Below are 18,728 nucleotides of genomic sequence, written 5' to 3'. Positions count from 1 at the left end.
ATCTAATAGTATGATATTATATACAAAATATTTTTAAAACACATCTAAAATCGTAAAAATCTAGTTTTTAAATATACACGTTTTTAAAATCGTAAATTTCTAGTTTTTAAATAAAAACGCACATAAACTATTTTGTACTTAATTAGTTTGAGTAAAGAAGCAAATAAAAAATCTAGAGTTTACGAGAGAAGATGTAGCTAGTATAATCGTAATAATTGTGTTTTTATTTTTCAATTATAACACATCTAATAGTATGATATTATATACAAAATATTTTTAAAACACATCCATAATCGTTATAATATATTTTTAAAACACGGAATATATTTTTAAAACACATCCATAATCGTTATAATATATTTTCAAAATTGAATTTTAAATTTTGATTCATTTGAATTTTAGTTGTGTACTTAAATTATAATATATTTTTATATTAAATGTATTAATTTTGAAACGAAAATTTAAGATTTAAATTTTAAATTTTAGTTTGATTTAATTTGAATTTTAAATATGAATTTAATTTTTAAAAACACTAAATTTATTTACATTTTTTAGATATGTTTGTTTTATTTTTTTGAATTATTATAAGAAAAGGTTGAATATTGTACTAATTCTAAAGGATACCTAGTTGAGTTGATAAAATATATGAAATTAATTTGTAATTAAAATTAGAAACGGATTATTTAGCAGTTATTGAAAAACTTAAAAAATATATTTTATTATGAGATCATTTAATGGTCCAAACGTTTTGGGACCATTGAATCTTTTGCCGAAAACTTTGCCATTCTTACACAGTACTCACCTGACACTTGTTTTTGGACCAACCCAAGTTGTTTTTAATTTGGACAGAGCTTCCTCCAAATACTAAGGTACCACGGCCCAAAGGCCCAACTCCATAACTAGTTAACTACTACAGTTATTGAAGGCAAAACTGTATTGGACAAATTCAGGGCATCAGGCGCCAACACTATGGCCATTAAGATAAGAAAGATTGTGATACGCAGTTGCAGCATGTATAGGGTTCTAGTTTTTTGGATAAATCCAAGTAATGGGAGGGAGAGAGAATACGCTGTACTGTTTTGAATTTTATTGGAGTTTTTTTTGGGTAGGACCTGTTTCAGGCCTTCTCCTTGACCAAAAAAAAGAAAAATTCAGGAGGGAAAAAAAAGAGAGAGGAAGATACAAAGACAAGCTTGCTCCACCAGTTCTGGATAGGATATATTGATCGATGGGTTCACCAATACCCCTTACAAGAGCATTGACCATCTTCAAAATGATGAAACCTGTTTCTGTCCCTCACAATAATTTCTCTATAAAAAAGTTTGGATATCATTTTTGCTACTTCATGGCAATCCCAACAAATTCTAAGATTCATAACCACCCTAATTGGAATGCCTTCCTTCAAACTAATCAACCCAAATGCAATGGCTAACCTCTCACTATGCCTACTCACAGCAACCTCTTTCTCCTCTTCTTCTATATCAAACAGCACAGAGTTTGTGTTTGTCACATACCCTGCATTTCTCAGACACCTAGAAACCTCTTCTACCTTCAATTCTATCTCATCATATCTGGGGTGAGACTTGTCCCCAACAATGAACTCATGAGCCTCACCATCAACCTCTATGACACTACAACCAGGTAGCTTAGTTACACCTTTGGCCTTCATTTTCTGCCTCAAACTAATAACACTTTCCCAATTCTTGTAATCAGCATATATATTTGATAAAAGGACATATGCACCATCATTCTTGCACTCCAGTTCCAAAATCTTGTTCAATGCAAGCTCACCAATCTCCTTGTTCCTGTGCATTCTACAAGCGTGGAGCAACGCGCTCCACGCTCCTACATGAGGCTTCATAGGCATGGTATTGATGAATTCTAGAGCTTCATTGAGTAGCCCTGATCGACCGTACAAATCAACCATCAAGCCATAATGTTCAAGCTGAGGCTCAATTCCGTACAAACACCTCATCGACTCCAAATGTCTCCGCCCTTCCTCCACCAATCCAACCACAGAGCAACCTCTTAACACCGAAATGAACGTAACTTCATTTGGCTGAACTAGGCCATCTTTTTTCATGATGGAGAAAAGATGAAGACTCTCATGGCCAAGTCCATTCATGGCTAACCCACCAATGGCACTGCTCCAAGTGTAAACATTCCTCTCCTTCATTTCCCAAAACACTTCCATGGCCTTATCAATGTCTCCACATTTCGCATACATGTCAACAAGTGCAGTCCCAAGCGACACCGTGATCCTAAGCTTGCTCCTCTCAACATACGCATGTGCCCATCTTCCCTGATCCAATGCCCCCAATTGGGTGCAAGCACTCAACACCAAAACTATGGACACCTCATTGAGCCTCACACCCTCCACTTGCATCGCCCGGAACAACTCCAACGCCTCTCTCGACCTACCACATTGCGCATACCCTGCAATCATGGCGTTCCAAGCAATGTAATCTCTCCGAGGCATTTCATCAAACATCTTCCGTGCAAATTCAACGTCCCCAAGTTTCGCAGAAGCATGAAGCATTGCAGTTTGGCAAACCAAATCAGGCCTGAAAACATGTCTAAAAACTCCATAGCAAGAGCCAAGACACCCCAATTCAGCGTACATGAAGATCAACCCGGTTTGCACGTGCGGGTCATTGTCGAAGCCGTGTTTTATAACAGCAGCATGAAGGCACGTGCCAGAGTCATCAGCAAGTAGCTGTGCGCACGTGCGGATCATGAAGTTGAAAGTGTAGTTGTCGGGGGAGAGGTTGTTGCGGAGGATGTGGTGGTTATAGAAATGGAAACTGTGGTGTGGTGTGGGGCCCTTGGAATATGCCCTGATGATGGAGTTGAGGGCGAAGAGGTTGGGGTGGTTGTGAGGGTGGCGGAGGAGGTGGGTGGTGGTGGTGTAAGGGAGGTTAATTGGGTTGTGGAGGGCAATGGTGGCGAGGAACTGGGCGTGGAAGTGTGGGATGTTGAGTGTGCCGTTGAGGAGTAACTGTGCGTGAATTTGTTTGAGTTCTTTCACGGTGGTGCTTCGTTTTATGAGTGAGATTGTTGGGTGCTTTGCAATGTTTGTTACACTCTCAATAATGTTCATCCTAAATCACCACATGCTTACATGCATGTATCTTCTTCATTTATAACTACACTTCTCTTTTGTTTGTTTCTTAAACTTGTATCAATTGTTGGACTCGGACTATAACCGTTGGAGGCGCAGGCCCGTCATTTTTTCTTTGGGCTTATTTCGATGTAAACAGAGTAGTCGTTGACCAAACAAATAAAAACAAATAGTTTATATGATAGATAGATAGACGTAGTGATCCTGATCTAAGAGCCTCAAATTTAGTGATATAGTGGGGATCATTCACATGCTAGTATGCTACTGTCACCTGCATTCAGCACCATTCCCTAATTGATATGGAGTTATGGACGCATTATTGGACCTCTCATATAGCATATCCCATCTCGTGAATAATGATTAATGAAAATGCTACTATATATAAAAGGAAATTTACACTATCACACCAAAAATAAAAAAGGGGATATCGGATAATAAGTATAAGGGAGTTAAATAATTTGGTGAAAGAGAGGTTAAAATAAATAGAGAAGTAAAAAAGTATCGCTTTAATTTCTTCAGCTTATATCACCACTACTATTTCTATATTTCATATCTCAATGCTTTCATTTTTTTAGTGAAAAGCTCGATCATTTCAAGGAGTACAGAGTTCTAATGTCAAGTGATTAAACTTCGACATTATCATCAAGGATAAAATTCAACCCAAAAAAAAAAAACCATAAACATAACACTAATAAGTAACTAAACAATACACACAAAATCAAATTATTCCTCGAATATAATATATTAGTTCGAATCTTTTTTGATTGTGTTCTTCCATGACTTGTACTGCATAAGAAGCCAATATTCTTATTTCTCTCACTTTATTCATCTATAGTCTTTAATTGTTACTTTTGATTCCCACTCTTTTCTTGACTTGTATTCACTTTCATTAAGACGGTAAAATATAGTAATGACTCACTAATTAAGTGGCTAATAGTAATTAGAAAACCCTAAGAAATTAAAACTTTTCTCACACTATATACGATGAGGAGCACATAGTTTTTCACATATAGATGATGTCATATGTATGTCAAATTGTGAGTGAAGTCACAAGATTATTACAAGAGTATGTATGTGAGACAAGGAAATCCATCAGTTGAAATTAAAATGGCTCGATAGCCATGTGCTGCTGCTGTTTTTGGTAATTTACAACATTCTTGTGTAATTATTTATTTCTTTATTAAAATTTTAAATGTATGCACACATAATACCATTGAATTTGGAGCACACATTCAAAGCGTACCAAATTCCTTGACATTTCGTTTTGTTCTCTACTTCTCCCTAAAGTCTTAACATAAATAGCTTTGAAAATAAAGGAACACACATTCAAGTCAAAAGTCCATCATCATCATCATCATCATATATAATAGGTTTGTTTAATTTAACCATTTCCCCTTCAAAGCAAGTACAAGAAAGAGCAATAGTCCTTTTTCAATTTAAAGGGTCATTTTGCACATTAATTATAAAGAAAAGAAGCCAGCATATGAATTGAAGAAAAGTAAAAAGCTAGCTAGCCAATTGCTCGTGAAAACTCTGCATATTGAAATGTTATAAGCTTTAAGGAATTAAGGTAGAAGTGTGCTATGGGGCTAGCAACTTTTGTGATCTATAGTCATCAAATAGCCATCAATGATGATTTTAATGATGTCAGATTGGTGTGAGACTTCATCCAATAACTGTTACATGCTGACCAGAATTTAATGAAGTTGTTGGCCCTTAGACTTTTCCTCAAGATATATATAGAGTCATGCACTCATGCATGTGTCTGTTCATACTTTATTCTTGTGTTCCAACATCGATGTATTGAGTGAATAACATAACAAGCAACAAATATATGCGTTCATTTTCTTCATATATATATAGAAATGAAACCAATTGAGCAGAACATGTGCAAACCTCTCTGTCACTTTAATCATAGGAATCAATGTCCTGCTCTGATCTACTGCATATATAAGACAAATAATCTCCAATCTGTGATGTTTATTGAGAATTGAGATGTACCTTGTATCTAATTTTCAGCGCTTGTTTAATTTCCTATGTAGATCCTGCAAGTTGAGAAGTAGAGAAGAGAACTGATATATTGTAATGACGAACCAATTATAAAGATCAGAGCTTCACGTGTTGGAAATTACATGGGCTTATTTATTAATTACTACACATTGTTGTGTCTTATTCCTATTAAATTATATATGACAATTTGAGATGTTTATTGTGGATTATTATACACATCTTATGGTTTATCTGATATAGGTTATCTAGTTATAAGCTTGTATCATTTAGAATTTTTTTAATTAATTGACTCACTTTGTCCACATTTGGATGTGTTTTTAAAGAAAAGGCTAGGAAATAATTTTCTTTATTTTTTTATATATTTATATTATAATTAGTTATATAAAAAGTAAAAATTCAGATGCATTTAATTTAAGATAAAAACTCAGGTATAGTCAACTTGAAGTTGATAGTTAAGAGACGTTAAATAATTTGATTGATTTGATTAAATTTTCATCTAACCGTTCTCAATTATCAACTTTACGTGAAGTTAACTATACCTAAATTTATACTTTAATTTAATTAAGAGCAATGTTAGGGGCCAGCAATTTTTGTGATTATTAGCCATCAACTAACCATCAATGATGATTTGATAGTGTGAGATTGGTGTGAAATTTCATCCAATGACTCACCTTTCTCTGCTGGTTACATGCTGGCCAAAATTTAATAAAATTACTAATCTCTTAAACTTTTCATTTAATTAAACCTGTCAAATCATTCAAATGGGACTGTCAAGTTTACCTAAAGGTAAAGGTAACTGTTGTTTGTACCATAAATAAAAGATGAGGAATGAAATAGAAGAATGTGGGAGTGTGTGACCATACTGTTCTCTGTTTCATTCACATTGGAAGCATAGCAGTTATCCGTTAGCAGAGTACACCGCCTCTTAAGTCACTCTCCCCATTCTTGCATTCATTTTCTTTTCCATATCCTCTGCTACTTCATCAACTCTTTTCATGGAAGAGGCTATCAACCAACTCTATGCTCCTCATCTCCGCCAACATAATCAAACCCTTTTTCACCCCTCTCAACCTTCTTTCCAAGGTTTTATCATCCTTTCTCTTCCACACCCTTCGTTCTAATTTCTAACACAAATTCTTTAATTTCCTTCTTTTCTTTTCCATTGGCAGGATCAAAATCAGTGGTGAACTTCGAGAGTGTTAGTGTTAGTGGCAGCGGGCCCTTGTTATTGGAAGACAACACTTTTGGCGTTGATGATGAAGACTATGACTGTTGCTTGCAGCAACAAGGTAGCAGTTACAAGAAGAAGAGGCTGAGAAGCGACCAAGTTGAGTTTCTGGAGAAGAGTTTCGAGGTGGACAACAAGCTTGAACCCGAAAGAAAGTTCCAACTCGCAAAACAGATTGGCTTGCATCCAAGGCAAGTTGCCATATGGTTCCAGAATCGAAGAGCAAGGTTCAAGACCAAACGAATTGAGAAAGATTTTGCTGCATTGAAACAAAGCTTTGATACCCTTCAACAACAATATGACCTTCTCCTTCGTGACAATCTCAACTTACAACAGCAGGTAATAAATAACTAATAATCAATTTTTATAAGCCTTTAGTTGTGTTGGTCAATTTACAATTTGCTTGTTGCAGGTTGATTCATTGAAGAAGAGAGTAATTCCGAGAGAAGAAGGTTTGGATGATGGTGTGAATTCAAAGCATATAATAGAGGAGGTGGGTGTGAATATGATATCCAAAGTGGAAGATGCCACAACCACCACCAATTCATCAAAAAGCGATGTGCTTGATTCTGATAGCCCAAACTACACTGATGGAAACCATTCCTCCTCACCTCATCATGATTTCTCTTCTCATCATCAACAACATAATAACAATAACAACCTCTTGAAAACCCTCTCTTTCTTACCAAAGATTGAAGATGATGATGATCATGACAACACTTGCAATTTTGGGCTCCCTGTTGTTGATGAAGATCAAGCCTTTGATTTTTGGTCTTACTGAGGATCTTACTGTTAGTGTTATACTACTATAGTTACTGCACAATAATAATGTTGACCATCCTGTTACTTGTAACTCTTGCAAAAACCAATAAAAATTGGTAGTGTTGTGATGTCATACTATTATTATTATTTTTCAAATTGCGATTTCTAAGTAAGTACGAGAAGATTATATCAGTTGAGTTATAGTAATATAATATATTCAATGATGTCATCGGTACAAGTGTACAATGAGAAAAATTCTAACACTTTTCTAATTTTTTTTTATTGTAATTATAATGATTAAATGTAGAAAAATTTTTAATATATTTAATATGTTAAAAGTATAAAAGTCTTTGGTATTATTTCTATTTAGAAATTAATTTAAAAGATAACTAATAGAATGGTTTAAGAGGCAACAAGAATCAAACTTTTTAGGCTATAATAATACCTGTATGTTTAATTGAATCTGAAATATAAATTTAGGAGTATAAGGTAGCAATCAACACAATGTTCTATCTGATAATTACAATATATTTGATGTTTAATCCATTCAGAAAATATAAAAGAAAAATAAAAAATACCCCATGAATACAATATGTTAGATTCTCTCACCTTAAACTTGTTTTCACCAATATTATCACAACTAAATAAGTGATTGAATCGATAAAACTAAAAATTTAAAAATTAAAATTATATATTTATGTATAAAATATATAATTTTTTAAAAATATTTTTTAATTATTATTTTATATTAATTAACTATTAAATAATTAAATTAATTTGACTGATTAACCAATTATTTAACTTTTTTATCAATGTATTATTGATTGATCTTTACACTAAATTGGACTAATTTAGTGAACAGTTTCTAGTTAACGCGATTGAATTTGTTGATTCGTTCTGGTTTCTAGAACAATAATTTTTACTTATTAGCATTTTTTGCATTATGTTTTAATGACATTAATACATATTCAAAGTCCTATTATTCAACTGGCGTAGGTAGATTTTATTTCTTGATCCTATTACCAATCGTCACAACCAAAATTCCGAAAGAAATTTTCTTTAAAAAAAAAAATTTCCATATTTGATGGGACACAGAAGACTAAGATGCATGTATATATGGTTTTGTTCACATACATTGACTATGTTGTCACAATCTGTATGCATTTGATGCCAACTTGTGTATGAACATTATTACATAAGTGAGGCCCTTGCCCCTTGGAACTCGTGAAAGTTGCTTCAAACATCAACTTAATTATACTACTGCTTATATCCATAAGACGAAAAATATATATATTACACCCTCACGCACGAGCAACATTAATTAAATTTAGCTTAATCCAATGTTGGTATAAACAAATCAATATTTTAATCCCAATTAAGAAAAATTAAACGCATGGAAAATATGGTTAGATGTTGTGAATCCTTAGATATACGTAGAAGTCAAGGTTTTTGGATACGTTGTGGTTAAGCTGGAAAATTTTGATTGGCGAGAGACATTTAATTTTTGATAATGTTAGAAATATAAAACAAGTTTGGACTATTTTTTTCACCAAATATTTTCGGTTAATTTTAAACCCCGTTTATTAGTTGATCTATCAGGGTATTGTGTTAGGAAATTGTTTAATATTTTAATTTGTTTGTGGTAATACATATATTGATTTTAATCAATAACAGTAATTTTATTGTTATAAATACTAAATTAAATTAGTTATAATTATTTTTTATTTGAAATTAAATAAGAATAAAATTATATATTATTTTTTAGATTTTAGATATATTATTTTTTGGACTTTAAATACTATTTTTATTTGGACTTTAGGGTTTAATAAATATCATGCTCAAATATAAATAGTGACTTTAGGATTTCGATCTCTAATATATCAAAGTCGTCTTAGCAACTCTTTTTTCATTGGAAAAATTGAAATTCAATCATTAAAAATACAAAAGCTTTTGATTGAAAAAGAATGAGACAATTCTTTTATTAATTTTTTATTTTTATTTTTTATAAATAAAAATACATTTTCACATTATGATATATATAATTTTTGATTATTTAATATGAATGATCTAAATTATAAAATAATTTATTCCAACTTATTGTTGATGACAGTTTAGTGTAGTTTAAAGTGATTAAAATATTTTAAATTCATTCTTCTGTTTCATTAATTAATTAATTAATACTATGATTTATTTCTTTATGAAGGTGTTGTCATCAGTTATATATAGAATTTTTTTTTATGTCAAATTGTGATTCGTCCATGGAAAAGTCCATGCAAAGTTCTCACACTTTTAAAAAAATATATTATCTGCTTAATATTTTACTCATTGAGTTACATCATTTATTGACAAAATGCAAATTGGAGGCAGCTTTCATGGATGGTTCTGCGTTTGACATAATTCACGTGAAGCCAATATTTTGAAAATAAAACTTTCAGCTGATATTTTCTTTAAAAAAAAAAAAAGAAAATATATGTATTTCCATGCAATTTGTTATATGTTATTTATTAGTATTTTTAAGGTTCTCTCTTTTTTAATCTAGAAATTATTTTATAAATTTAATTTAATTAATCAAGTAAGCTGTATATGTGTTTATTCCATATTATTTTTTATTTCATCACAATGACAGAGAAATTCTAGGCTCTTTCCATAAATTGGGTTTTCTAGAGTAAAAAGAATTCTTTGTTGTGGGTAAAAGAAAAAAATTGTTCGAGGTTTATAATTCCATTAATTTTTTAATTAGATCTTTATATTTTAAAAATCTGTAGTTAAATCTTTATATTAGATGAAAATTTATGATTAGTTTATTATTAGTTGTAATTTAAAAAATATACTAATTCTAAAATATTTGCTTTCAAATGTTTTATAATTTATACCATATCATATCAAATACAAAAACAAATATTTAAAATATTATATTTTTTAACAAAGAAAAATAATTAGAAAATACCTAATTAAAATATTTTATTTAATATAAGAGTTCAATTACAAATTTTTAAATCATAAATATCTAATTAAAAAATTGATGAAATTATAAATAATAAATATAAACCAAATTTTTTTTCTTAGTACAAAAACGTACAATTAGCTAGACAAGGAATAATGCATACAAATTTATAACAATCTAGCTATCTGGTTTGTGAATTGTGAGATTCAAACCGAAAAAAAAAAACACCCATTTATTCAAAGCGAAATTCAGGTTTCTAATTATATATTGTCTCCCTAAATAAAGAAATGTATATAGACACTTCCTTATCACTGAAAAATCAATTCAAGTAGATTTCTTGCAAACGCACTAAATAAGTAGAGGGATTCTTAAAAGTCTGAAAATGATCTATCAATAGAGATGGGGAATTATGAGAATTTCTAGATTATTAAATACTTTGATTATTTATAATTTATATAAATGAGCCACCGATGAAATAATTTACTCAAATATCGATCAATTAAAATCTTTAATAATGTTTGGTGAGTCAAAGGCCGACTAAATGAGTAGTCATGATTTATTATTCTGTTCATTTTTAATGTCATTGTGCTAACTTATATTGAAATTTGATTCACCAATATTAGGGTAAATAAATCGTCCATACATGTGATCAAAGTCTCTGACACCTATACCAAAACTGAAACGACACCAAAATAAGCTTTAATTTGTTATATACTTGCAATAATTTTTTTGAGATAATACTCATGGTCTCTAAATTTACATATCGAGTTTTAATTTAGTCTCTACAATTTTATTTGCCTTTATTTAGTCCCTAAATATTGCGAATATGATTTATGTTAGTCTTTGAAACAATTTTCAATGTATAAATGTTAATAAAATAATGTCACAGAGAGGCGAATGCCACACTAGATTCTGTAAAATGATGTTATTTTAGTTTTGACACTCAAATAACCTAAAAAAAAACATGATAAGTGGTATTTATTGAAACTTTACCTAACAAAACAAGTGACGCGACATTATTTTTGAGCTATTTGAATGCTAAAACAAAAAACTACATTATTTTACATGTTTCAGTGTGGTATTTGATTGTCCATTTCAACGCTCCATTAATATTTTTGAACTAAAAATCGTCTTAGGGATTAATGTGAGACACGTTTATAAAATTTAGAAATTAAATAGAAGTAATTAAAATTTTAGAGATTAAATTGACTCATATATAAATTTAGGACCAAATTGAATATAAACTCAACTTTCTTTTATATATTATCTAGAGGACGAAGTCAATATTTATTAAAATAATAAATATATCAAATATATATAGATATAGTATCACAAAAATTTTAAAGATGTTTATGTGTATAACCAAAAATATATTTATATAATATCATCTAATAGTATCAATAGAGATTAATTTAGTTTAAAAAAATGAGAAAAATAAGTAATTTTACCATTATCGTTAATATTTGAGTAAGAGTAAGGGGAAAAGTGGATCGGACTATCTTTTGAGGGTTCTGTCTTGGTTTGCTTGTTTTAAATTCGGTTAAGCTTACTTCATTATTTTATTTAACAGTCTAAATTTAAATATTTTGTAAAGTCTACTAATTACAAAAATTCAGGCTAATGTAAATTTGTTGGACAACTCATTAAAATACTATTTTCGTAAAAATCAATTATTGTTAATTTGGACATTCAATTACTCATTTATAATGAACAAAAAAAATAATAGTCAATACTAAAGTCAATATTATAATTTTTTTTGTTAAAAGAAAGAGTTTATATCCATAAACTATTGTTTGGTTATATGTATAGTTGTGATATAGACTAATAATAAATATATAAATCACTTATGATTTATAAATAGTGAATTATAAATTCTAAAATACATCTAATATAACTTTAGATATTTTATTATTTTGAGTCAAATTTTTAAATAGGTTGGAAAAATAAGCCTATAAAAAATAACTAACATACCTAAATTTAATAACCGATATATTTACGACATAAATTAGATTCATCGACATTAAAGTTCAACTCGATCTGATCTACTCCCACTCCTAAATAAGAGTAAGTATAATAATAAAATAGTAGTCAACAATGGCATGCTCATACTTGCATTTATTTTGCTAGTCATGGCTTAGGTCAAAAGTTTTTTTGTGGTCCTAAAAGGAGGAACATTGTTGTATTTGCCATTTGCTTTTGGAGATAGGGAGATATTAATTAAGTTATTAACATCAACTTCTATTCACTTTCAATTCAATAAATTAAAGTGGAGCAAACTGTTCATTTTACATTAGTCCAACAGTCCTGTGTAGTCACTGGATGATGAATACCAACAAAAACTGATAGTGAAATTGATGGTGATGAATGAAAAAAAAATGTTTATTTTAAAAAAAAATAAAAGTGTATATATAAGCCATATTAGAATGTAAACTTGTGCAAGGACCACTCTATAAGGTTATGGGCTAATAATAAAGTTTCATTTAATTTGGTGATTTAAAAAAATGTGGCAGGTGTTTTCAATCTTATCAGACTACAAAGAAATTGGCTTTTCAATCTTCACAGAAAGTAAGTAAATAAATAAACAAAGGACTTTTCGTTTTGTCTATATAATAATCTTGAGTAGTGGAAACTGGAAAGAAGAGTTAAAGCCAAACAACCTTATAACTGCTTTTTATAAGAGAGTGCATACATGATTATATGTATATAAATTGTTCCCCATGAATATATAGGCCGAAAAAAAGTGATAAACAAATGCTAAATTAGAAATTTAGAAAAAGTATCCATTGGGGAAAAGAAAAAGAAAAAGGTGATTTTTTCGATATCCAATTAATTTGAGGGTATTATATATATTTTTTACATGTTCTAATTAATTAGTGATATGTATATTTATTAATTTCAATCAGCAAATGAATTTTTAATTTTTAAACATAAAAATTAATAAATTTAATACATGTATATATACATATCTTAATACACTGTACATACATTTAAGTCAGGTTAAATCAAACCACCATACGTGATAAATCTTAAATAAATTATTTAAAAAAAATAAAATATGACCGTTGTATATACTGCTGAAAAAAGAGAGAAAAACATACAACTCTAATTCTTTTCATCTAATTTCGTTTTTTTTTTCTTTTCTATATTAAAAAAGAATTCGTTTTTGTCTTCTATGTTTTTATTGAAGAAAAAAAATAGAACAATAAAAAGAACGATGGATTGTTTTGGGTTCCAACAACAAGATCGACAACTTTGAATTAGGGGTGTTATCGGTTCGGTTTGGTTCGATTTTGGACAAAAAACCAACCGAACCGATATGTTCGGTTCCTACAGATAGACAACCGTTCGATTTGCTGCTTTTACAATAACCGAACCGAACCGAACCAAACTAACAGCGATTTGGTTCAGTCGATTTTTTCGGTTTTTAATTTCTAATGAGAAAAATATGAATCACAATAATTAGAGGTTTAAAATAGTCAATAAACTAAAATAATAAGAGTAAAACATTGAAATGGTTAGGGGTTGAAAATTTTTGTTGTTAGGTTAAAGATTAAAATGGTTAAAACATTGAAATGGATGCATATGTTCGGTTCGATTTGGTTCGGTTCGGTTTCTATCGAGCCAACCAAAAACTGAATTGAACCGATCGGTTTTGTCAGAAAAACAAAAAAACCCGACTTTTTCGATTTTCAAATCGGTTGTTGTAATTTTCGGTTCAGTTTGCGGTAATTTTTTGTCCGGTTCGGTAACTTACACCCCTACTTTGAATTGAAGAACAGTAAAAAGAAAGATGGATTGTTCTGGATTACAACAACAATATCGACAACTTTCAAAGATTAGAATGAGAAAAAAGAAGGTATATCCTGAGAGTGAATGAGAGGGAAGAAGACGAAAATGAATTTTTTTTGTGAATATAGAAAAGAGAGAAGACGAAATTAAATGGAAAAAGATTAGGATTCTATGTTCTTCCCTCTTTCTCCAGCAGCATATACAACGGCCAAATTCTAATTCTTTTTCTTTTTTTCTTTAAAATGATTTATTTAAGATTTAGCACATATGGTGGTTTGATTTAACCAGACTTAAATATATATACAGTGTATTAACTATTAAGATATGTATATATAAAATATTTTATACATATATTAAATTCATTAATTTTTATTTTTTAAAATAAAAAATTCATTTGCTGATTGGAAGTATAAATACACATGTCACTAATTAATTGGAACATGTAAAAAAGGTATGTAATACCCTCAAATTAATTGGGTATAGAAAAAATTACCAAAAAAAAAAAATCTTTAATGTATAAGTAAATATATGACCCATTATATACTTAACAACTGGGAATCCATTTACACATCATTTCTTGTGGCGTTGTTTCAGAGATGCCATTTTTATTTTTAGAATAAACTACTATTTTTACTCACGAAAGTTGAAAACTCTGATATATTTACTCATATAAAAAAAAATTATCATTTGTATCCATAAACATGAGTTCTATATAACAAAATTACCCAAATACTAAAAAATCACATAAAATTCCTAAATTACCCTTATCATCATCTGCATCATCTTTTTTCTACCACTACCACCACCACTAACCCCATAATCTCTCTCTCTCCTTCCATTTTCTGAACTTGTCGCTGCCGCCAGAGTCCGTCAACTCTGCCAACTCCTTCCTCTCTCTCTCTTTCTCTCTCTTTCCTTTTATATTTTGCTTCTCTCTCTTCTACTTCTTCGAATGGTTGCGTGATGTAGGTTCAGTGGTCTCTGAATTTGTAGACTGGAGAAGAGCGGGTGGAACTGCATACTGGACAGGGGCTGGAGCTCTGTGTCAACGAGAGATGGAGAGCTAGCTGGAACGGGTTGGGACAGCAGCAGCAGCTCTAGGATTGTAAAAGGCAGCAAAAACAGAATGTGACGGTGGTCCTGGGCTTGTGGAGCTGAGGCGAGGGGAAGAAGAAGAAAGAGAGAGGGAAAGGGTGGAGGAGGAAAGAAAGTGGGAAAGGACGCGGCGGCGGCGAGTGGAGGTTGGATGGGACTTGACGGTGCCAGCGACTGTTGAGTGTCGTAGCGATGGTTACACAGAGGAGCTAAGAAGGGGCGAGAGAGAGGAAGAAGAGTGGAAATCGAGAGAAGGGGGACAGTTTGGTGTTCGCCGGTAGTGGTGAGGTAGTCTTAGACAATTTGTTTTTTCTATTATTATTGTTGTTGTTGTTGCTTTATGTGAAGAAGATGCTAATGGAGGTATAGAAGTGGTGGTGGTGATGGTAGTGATGAAAGAAATGAGGTGGTGGTGCCTTTAAATTAAGTGATGGTGGTAATTAGAGTTTAGGGTGGTGGTGAGGAAGAATTTTGATGGTGGGTTTGGGATTGGAAAAGTGGTGGTGTGGAGTAATTTGAGAATTTCAAATAATTTTTTTGGATTTGAATAATTTTGTTAGCAAAAATTTATGTTTCATAAATACAAATAGTAATTTTATTTTTCTATGTGTAGATATGTCAACATTTTTAATTTTCGTAGGTACAAATGGTAGTTTATTCTTATTTTTATATATTCAGATCAGCTTATCACACTCCTAGTGATTTATGACCTACCGCCATATATATATATATATATATATATATATATATATATATATATATATATATATATATATATATATATATATATATAAAGAAGTTACGATATATATAAAAATATTGTTAAAATTAAAATAAAATTTGTTATTATTTAATAATATTTTTTAATTAAAAAATTATAAATTTATAAAAATATAATAATAAAATTTTATGATTATAGACACACACCACACACATAATAATATGTATATGTGTGTCACAAACACAATAATAAAAAACAGTGTTACAAGAAATGTTTTTTCTTTTATATATATATATATATATATATATATTTGGAGTATTGGACCATTTAAAGGTGATTAATATTACAAAAAAATGTGTCCAAAAATCATGACTAATAATTTTAAATAGGATAAAATGTTAGATATTTTATAAATAACTAATTGTTCTTGTGTACGTAATTTAGACGTAATTTTGTTTTTAAGAGTCGACATCGAATTGTTTTTTTCAACGTCGAGCTACAGACTTGAAAGATTCGAGCTTTTTGTTTAGAGAGATATCACGTCGTGGAGAGTGTGAGCAAAAGGGGAGTGTACCTGCAAAAGGCACTCCGATACTTAAGTTAGTATTATGAATTCAGTGTCCTTTGAAGATAAAATGACATACTTTTATAGGCGAAGTAAAATAGGTCAATTACGTTTCTATCGATCATTTGAATTGAAGAACAGTTATTAGGTTTTAGTGGGTGATAGTGTCTGGATGGACGTTTTTATTCCAAAATGTAGTCCATTGAGTCTGATTGTAACGCATGGTGCCGAGATATAACATATATAGCCGAGTTATGGTGCATAATGTCGAGTTATGATTTCGGATTTGTAACAGCTATATTATAGCCCCCAAGCTTGACCTGGGGATGTATTTTAATGAAGCAGGTTGATCTTTTGATGAGCCATAACTCGGCCATTGAGTTAGCCTTGGAACCCCCAGTTTAAGATGCTTTATTAAAAGATTATTTAATTGATATGAGTAGGAGAGAGAAACGGTCCTGAATGCCCATTAAAGGACATGCGTGTTTCCAATGCACATCATTTCCCTTGATGTAACTGATGGGATGGTTTACTGGATTCCAAAACAATTTTAAAGTTTTAATTAAAAGCTTTGGAATCCAAAAGGTTGGGTTGTTTGCACAAAGTTTTGTTGTTATCAGAGGTATTTGAAGAAACATGAGCAAAAGAGGTACGCTTCATTTTTCCTGTAGCTTCTGTAACTTCTGTTCTTCTTCTTCTTCACTTTGTTCTTGCTAATGGGTTTCGAAAAAGAGAAAAAAATAGGGTTGATTGGTCATACGACTGGGTAAATAATGACGTTAGGAAGCGTTCCTCACTGTTTTTAGATCAGGAAGCTGTGAAGAAGATAGATAAAAGTAAAATCGTGAGGGGTGGGTCTGGTCTTTGATTGGAGTTGCTTCCTTGTGTCCTTAGTGACCGTGTGTTTCATAGAGGGGAGGGGTTTGAATTCTTTTATATGTATAGTTGTGTGTTGGAGGAGTTGAGGGTGAAGCTTCCCTTCACTGATTTTGAATGTCAGGTGCTGAGGCAACTAAACTGTGCACATTCCCAACTCCACCCTAATGGGTTTTCTAGAAGAGACTCCATTTGTGAAATTGTTTTTTTTCTTTATTTCAGGCCAAAGGTGTTTGGAAAGGGGGTTGGGTGAACATAAATAGTTCGTCGAGGTTTGCAATTTTTAAATTGTACAAGTCGTCGTTTAAAGACTTCAAAGAGATGTATGTGAAGGTTTTTAATGCTGAAAGTGATTTCCCATTCTATATGGATGAATATTTGGGGGAAAAGTTTTCTCTTTGGTGGTGTTCGGAGCCTCATAATATTCTGGGCCAGAAACCATTAGTGCAAGAGATGAATGCATCATTGAGTATTTAGTGGAAGTTATTTATCGGAAAGAGTTAATTTCAGTGTTTGATTTACTCCAATGGGAAGATATTAAGCAGACTGTTATAGAATATTTAGGTGAGGTATTGAAGTATAGAGATTATTGCATTTCAATTTATATTTAGCTGACTTGGTGTTTTGTTTCAGGAGGAAAGTATACCAGGGTATCTGCTGTCACTCTGAGAGCTCAAGTGAAAAGTAAGAACCTTGAGAAGGAGGGATCGACTTCAAAAGCTGATAGGGTTGTTGGTGCTGGTGAGGTTAACCAGCCCAAGTTTAGAAGGAAAATGGTTATTTTAAAAAAGAGAAAAACTGACGTGGTAGATTTATCGGAAGGGTCTGAGGACGATAGGGAAGAGATACCGGTGGAGAAAATACGAAGTTTTTTCGATAACCAAAAGAAACTGCATGACGTTGCCGATCAAAGTGATGGCTCGTCTCTATCGGGCAAGGATTTTCCTTTTATGGTTGTGGCCGACAAAGTTTTCCAATCGTCAGCAGATGTATCTTTGGCGAACGAGGTTGGGGATGTCGCCATTGACCAATATATGCAGGTATTTATTTGGTTGTGGATTGGGATTTTGTATTTAGTTTTTTTTATCATTGTTTGTCTGGCTGTGTTAGGTGGTTGGTTTGCGTTTGGCAAGCCTAGGGTGAAGCCAAGAAAGTAAGCATCGGAAACTTGCCGAGCAAAAGGAAGATCCGAAATTGAAAGAGGAGTTTGATTTAAAGAATGTTAGGGTAACTGAATTGGAAACCAAGTTGTCTGGGAGTGAGAAAGAGTTGAAGTTGATGAAAAAAAATTATGCAAAGGAGGTAGAGGATCTGAAGAAAAAGGAAGCCGACTTTTCTAGTATGAGTGCTCAGATGATTGAAGTGACAACGAAGTTGAAGGAGATGGAGAAGAGTAAGGAAGCAGAGATTCTGGACTCCTTCATTGAAGCTTTTGAACGAGTTTCGCTGCAAGCAAAGTTTATAGTCCTTGAATTTAATTTCTCCCAGATGGATCTAGGGAAGACCATCCGAGATGGAGCTATGGTGGAGGATGATGGCGCGGCTGAAGAAGAAGATGAGAATGTTGAGTAGTTTATAGTTTTTTTTATGGGATTTGTATATTTGTTTCAACTGAAT

The 18,728-nt window shown here is 31.5% G+C and overlaps 2 protein-coding genes across 2 annotated transcripts; one reads left to right on the top strand and one right to left on the bottom strand.

The window, feature by feature from the left end:
* Positions 1-1,180: 1,180 nt before the first annotated feature.
* LOC112791884 (putative pentatricopeptide repeat-containing protein At5g40405) lies at positions 1,181-3,298 on the bottom strand. Its single transcript, XM_025834902.3, has one exon. The coding sequence runs from the start codon at positions 3,098-3,100 to the stop codon at positions 1,235-1,237; it is 1,866 nt and encodes a 621-aa protein (XP_025690687.1). The 5' UTR covers positions 3,101-3,298; the 3' UTR covers positions 1,181-1,234.
* Positions 3,299-5,932: 2,634 nt separating this feature from the next.
* LOC112791883 (homeobox-leucine zipper protein ATHB-54) lies at positions 5,933-7,254 on the top strand. Its single transcript, XM_025834901.3, has 3 exons — positions 5,933-6,214; positions 6,301-6,698; positions 6,772-7,254. The coding sequence occupies exons 1-3, from the start codon at positions 6,127-6,129 to the stop codon at positions 7,138-7,140; spliced, it is 855 nt and encodes a 284-aa protein (XP_025690686.1). The 5' UTR covers positions 5,933-6,126; the 3' UTR covers positions 7,141-7,254.
* The last annotated feature ends 11,474 nt before the right edge of the window (positions 7,255-18,728 follow it).

The sequence above is a fragment of the Arachis hypogaea genome, chromosome 13 (assembly GCF_003086295.3).
Source record: "Arachis hypogaea cultivar Tifrunner chromosome 13, arahy.Tifrunner.gnm2.J5K5, whole genome shotgun sequence".
Lineage (NCBI taxonomy): Eukaryota > Viridiplantae > Streptophyta > Magnoliopsida > Fabales > Fabaceae > Arachis > Arachis hypogaea.
The sequence above is the reverse complement of the archived record's forward strand: the minus strand, read 5'-3'. Positions and strand labels throughout refer to the sequence as shown.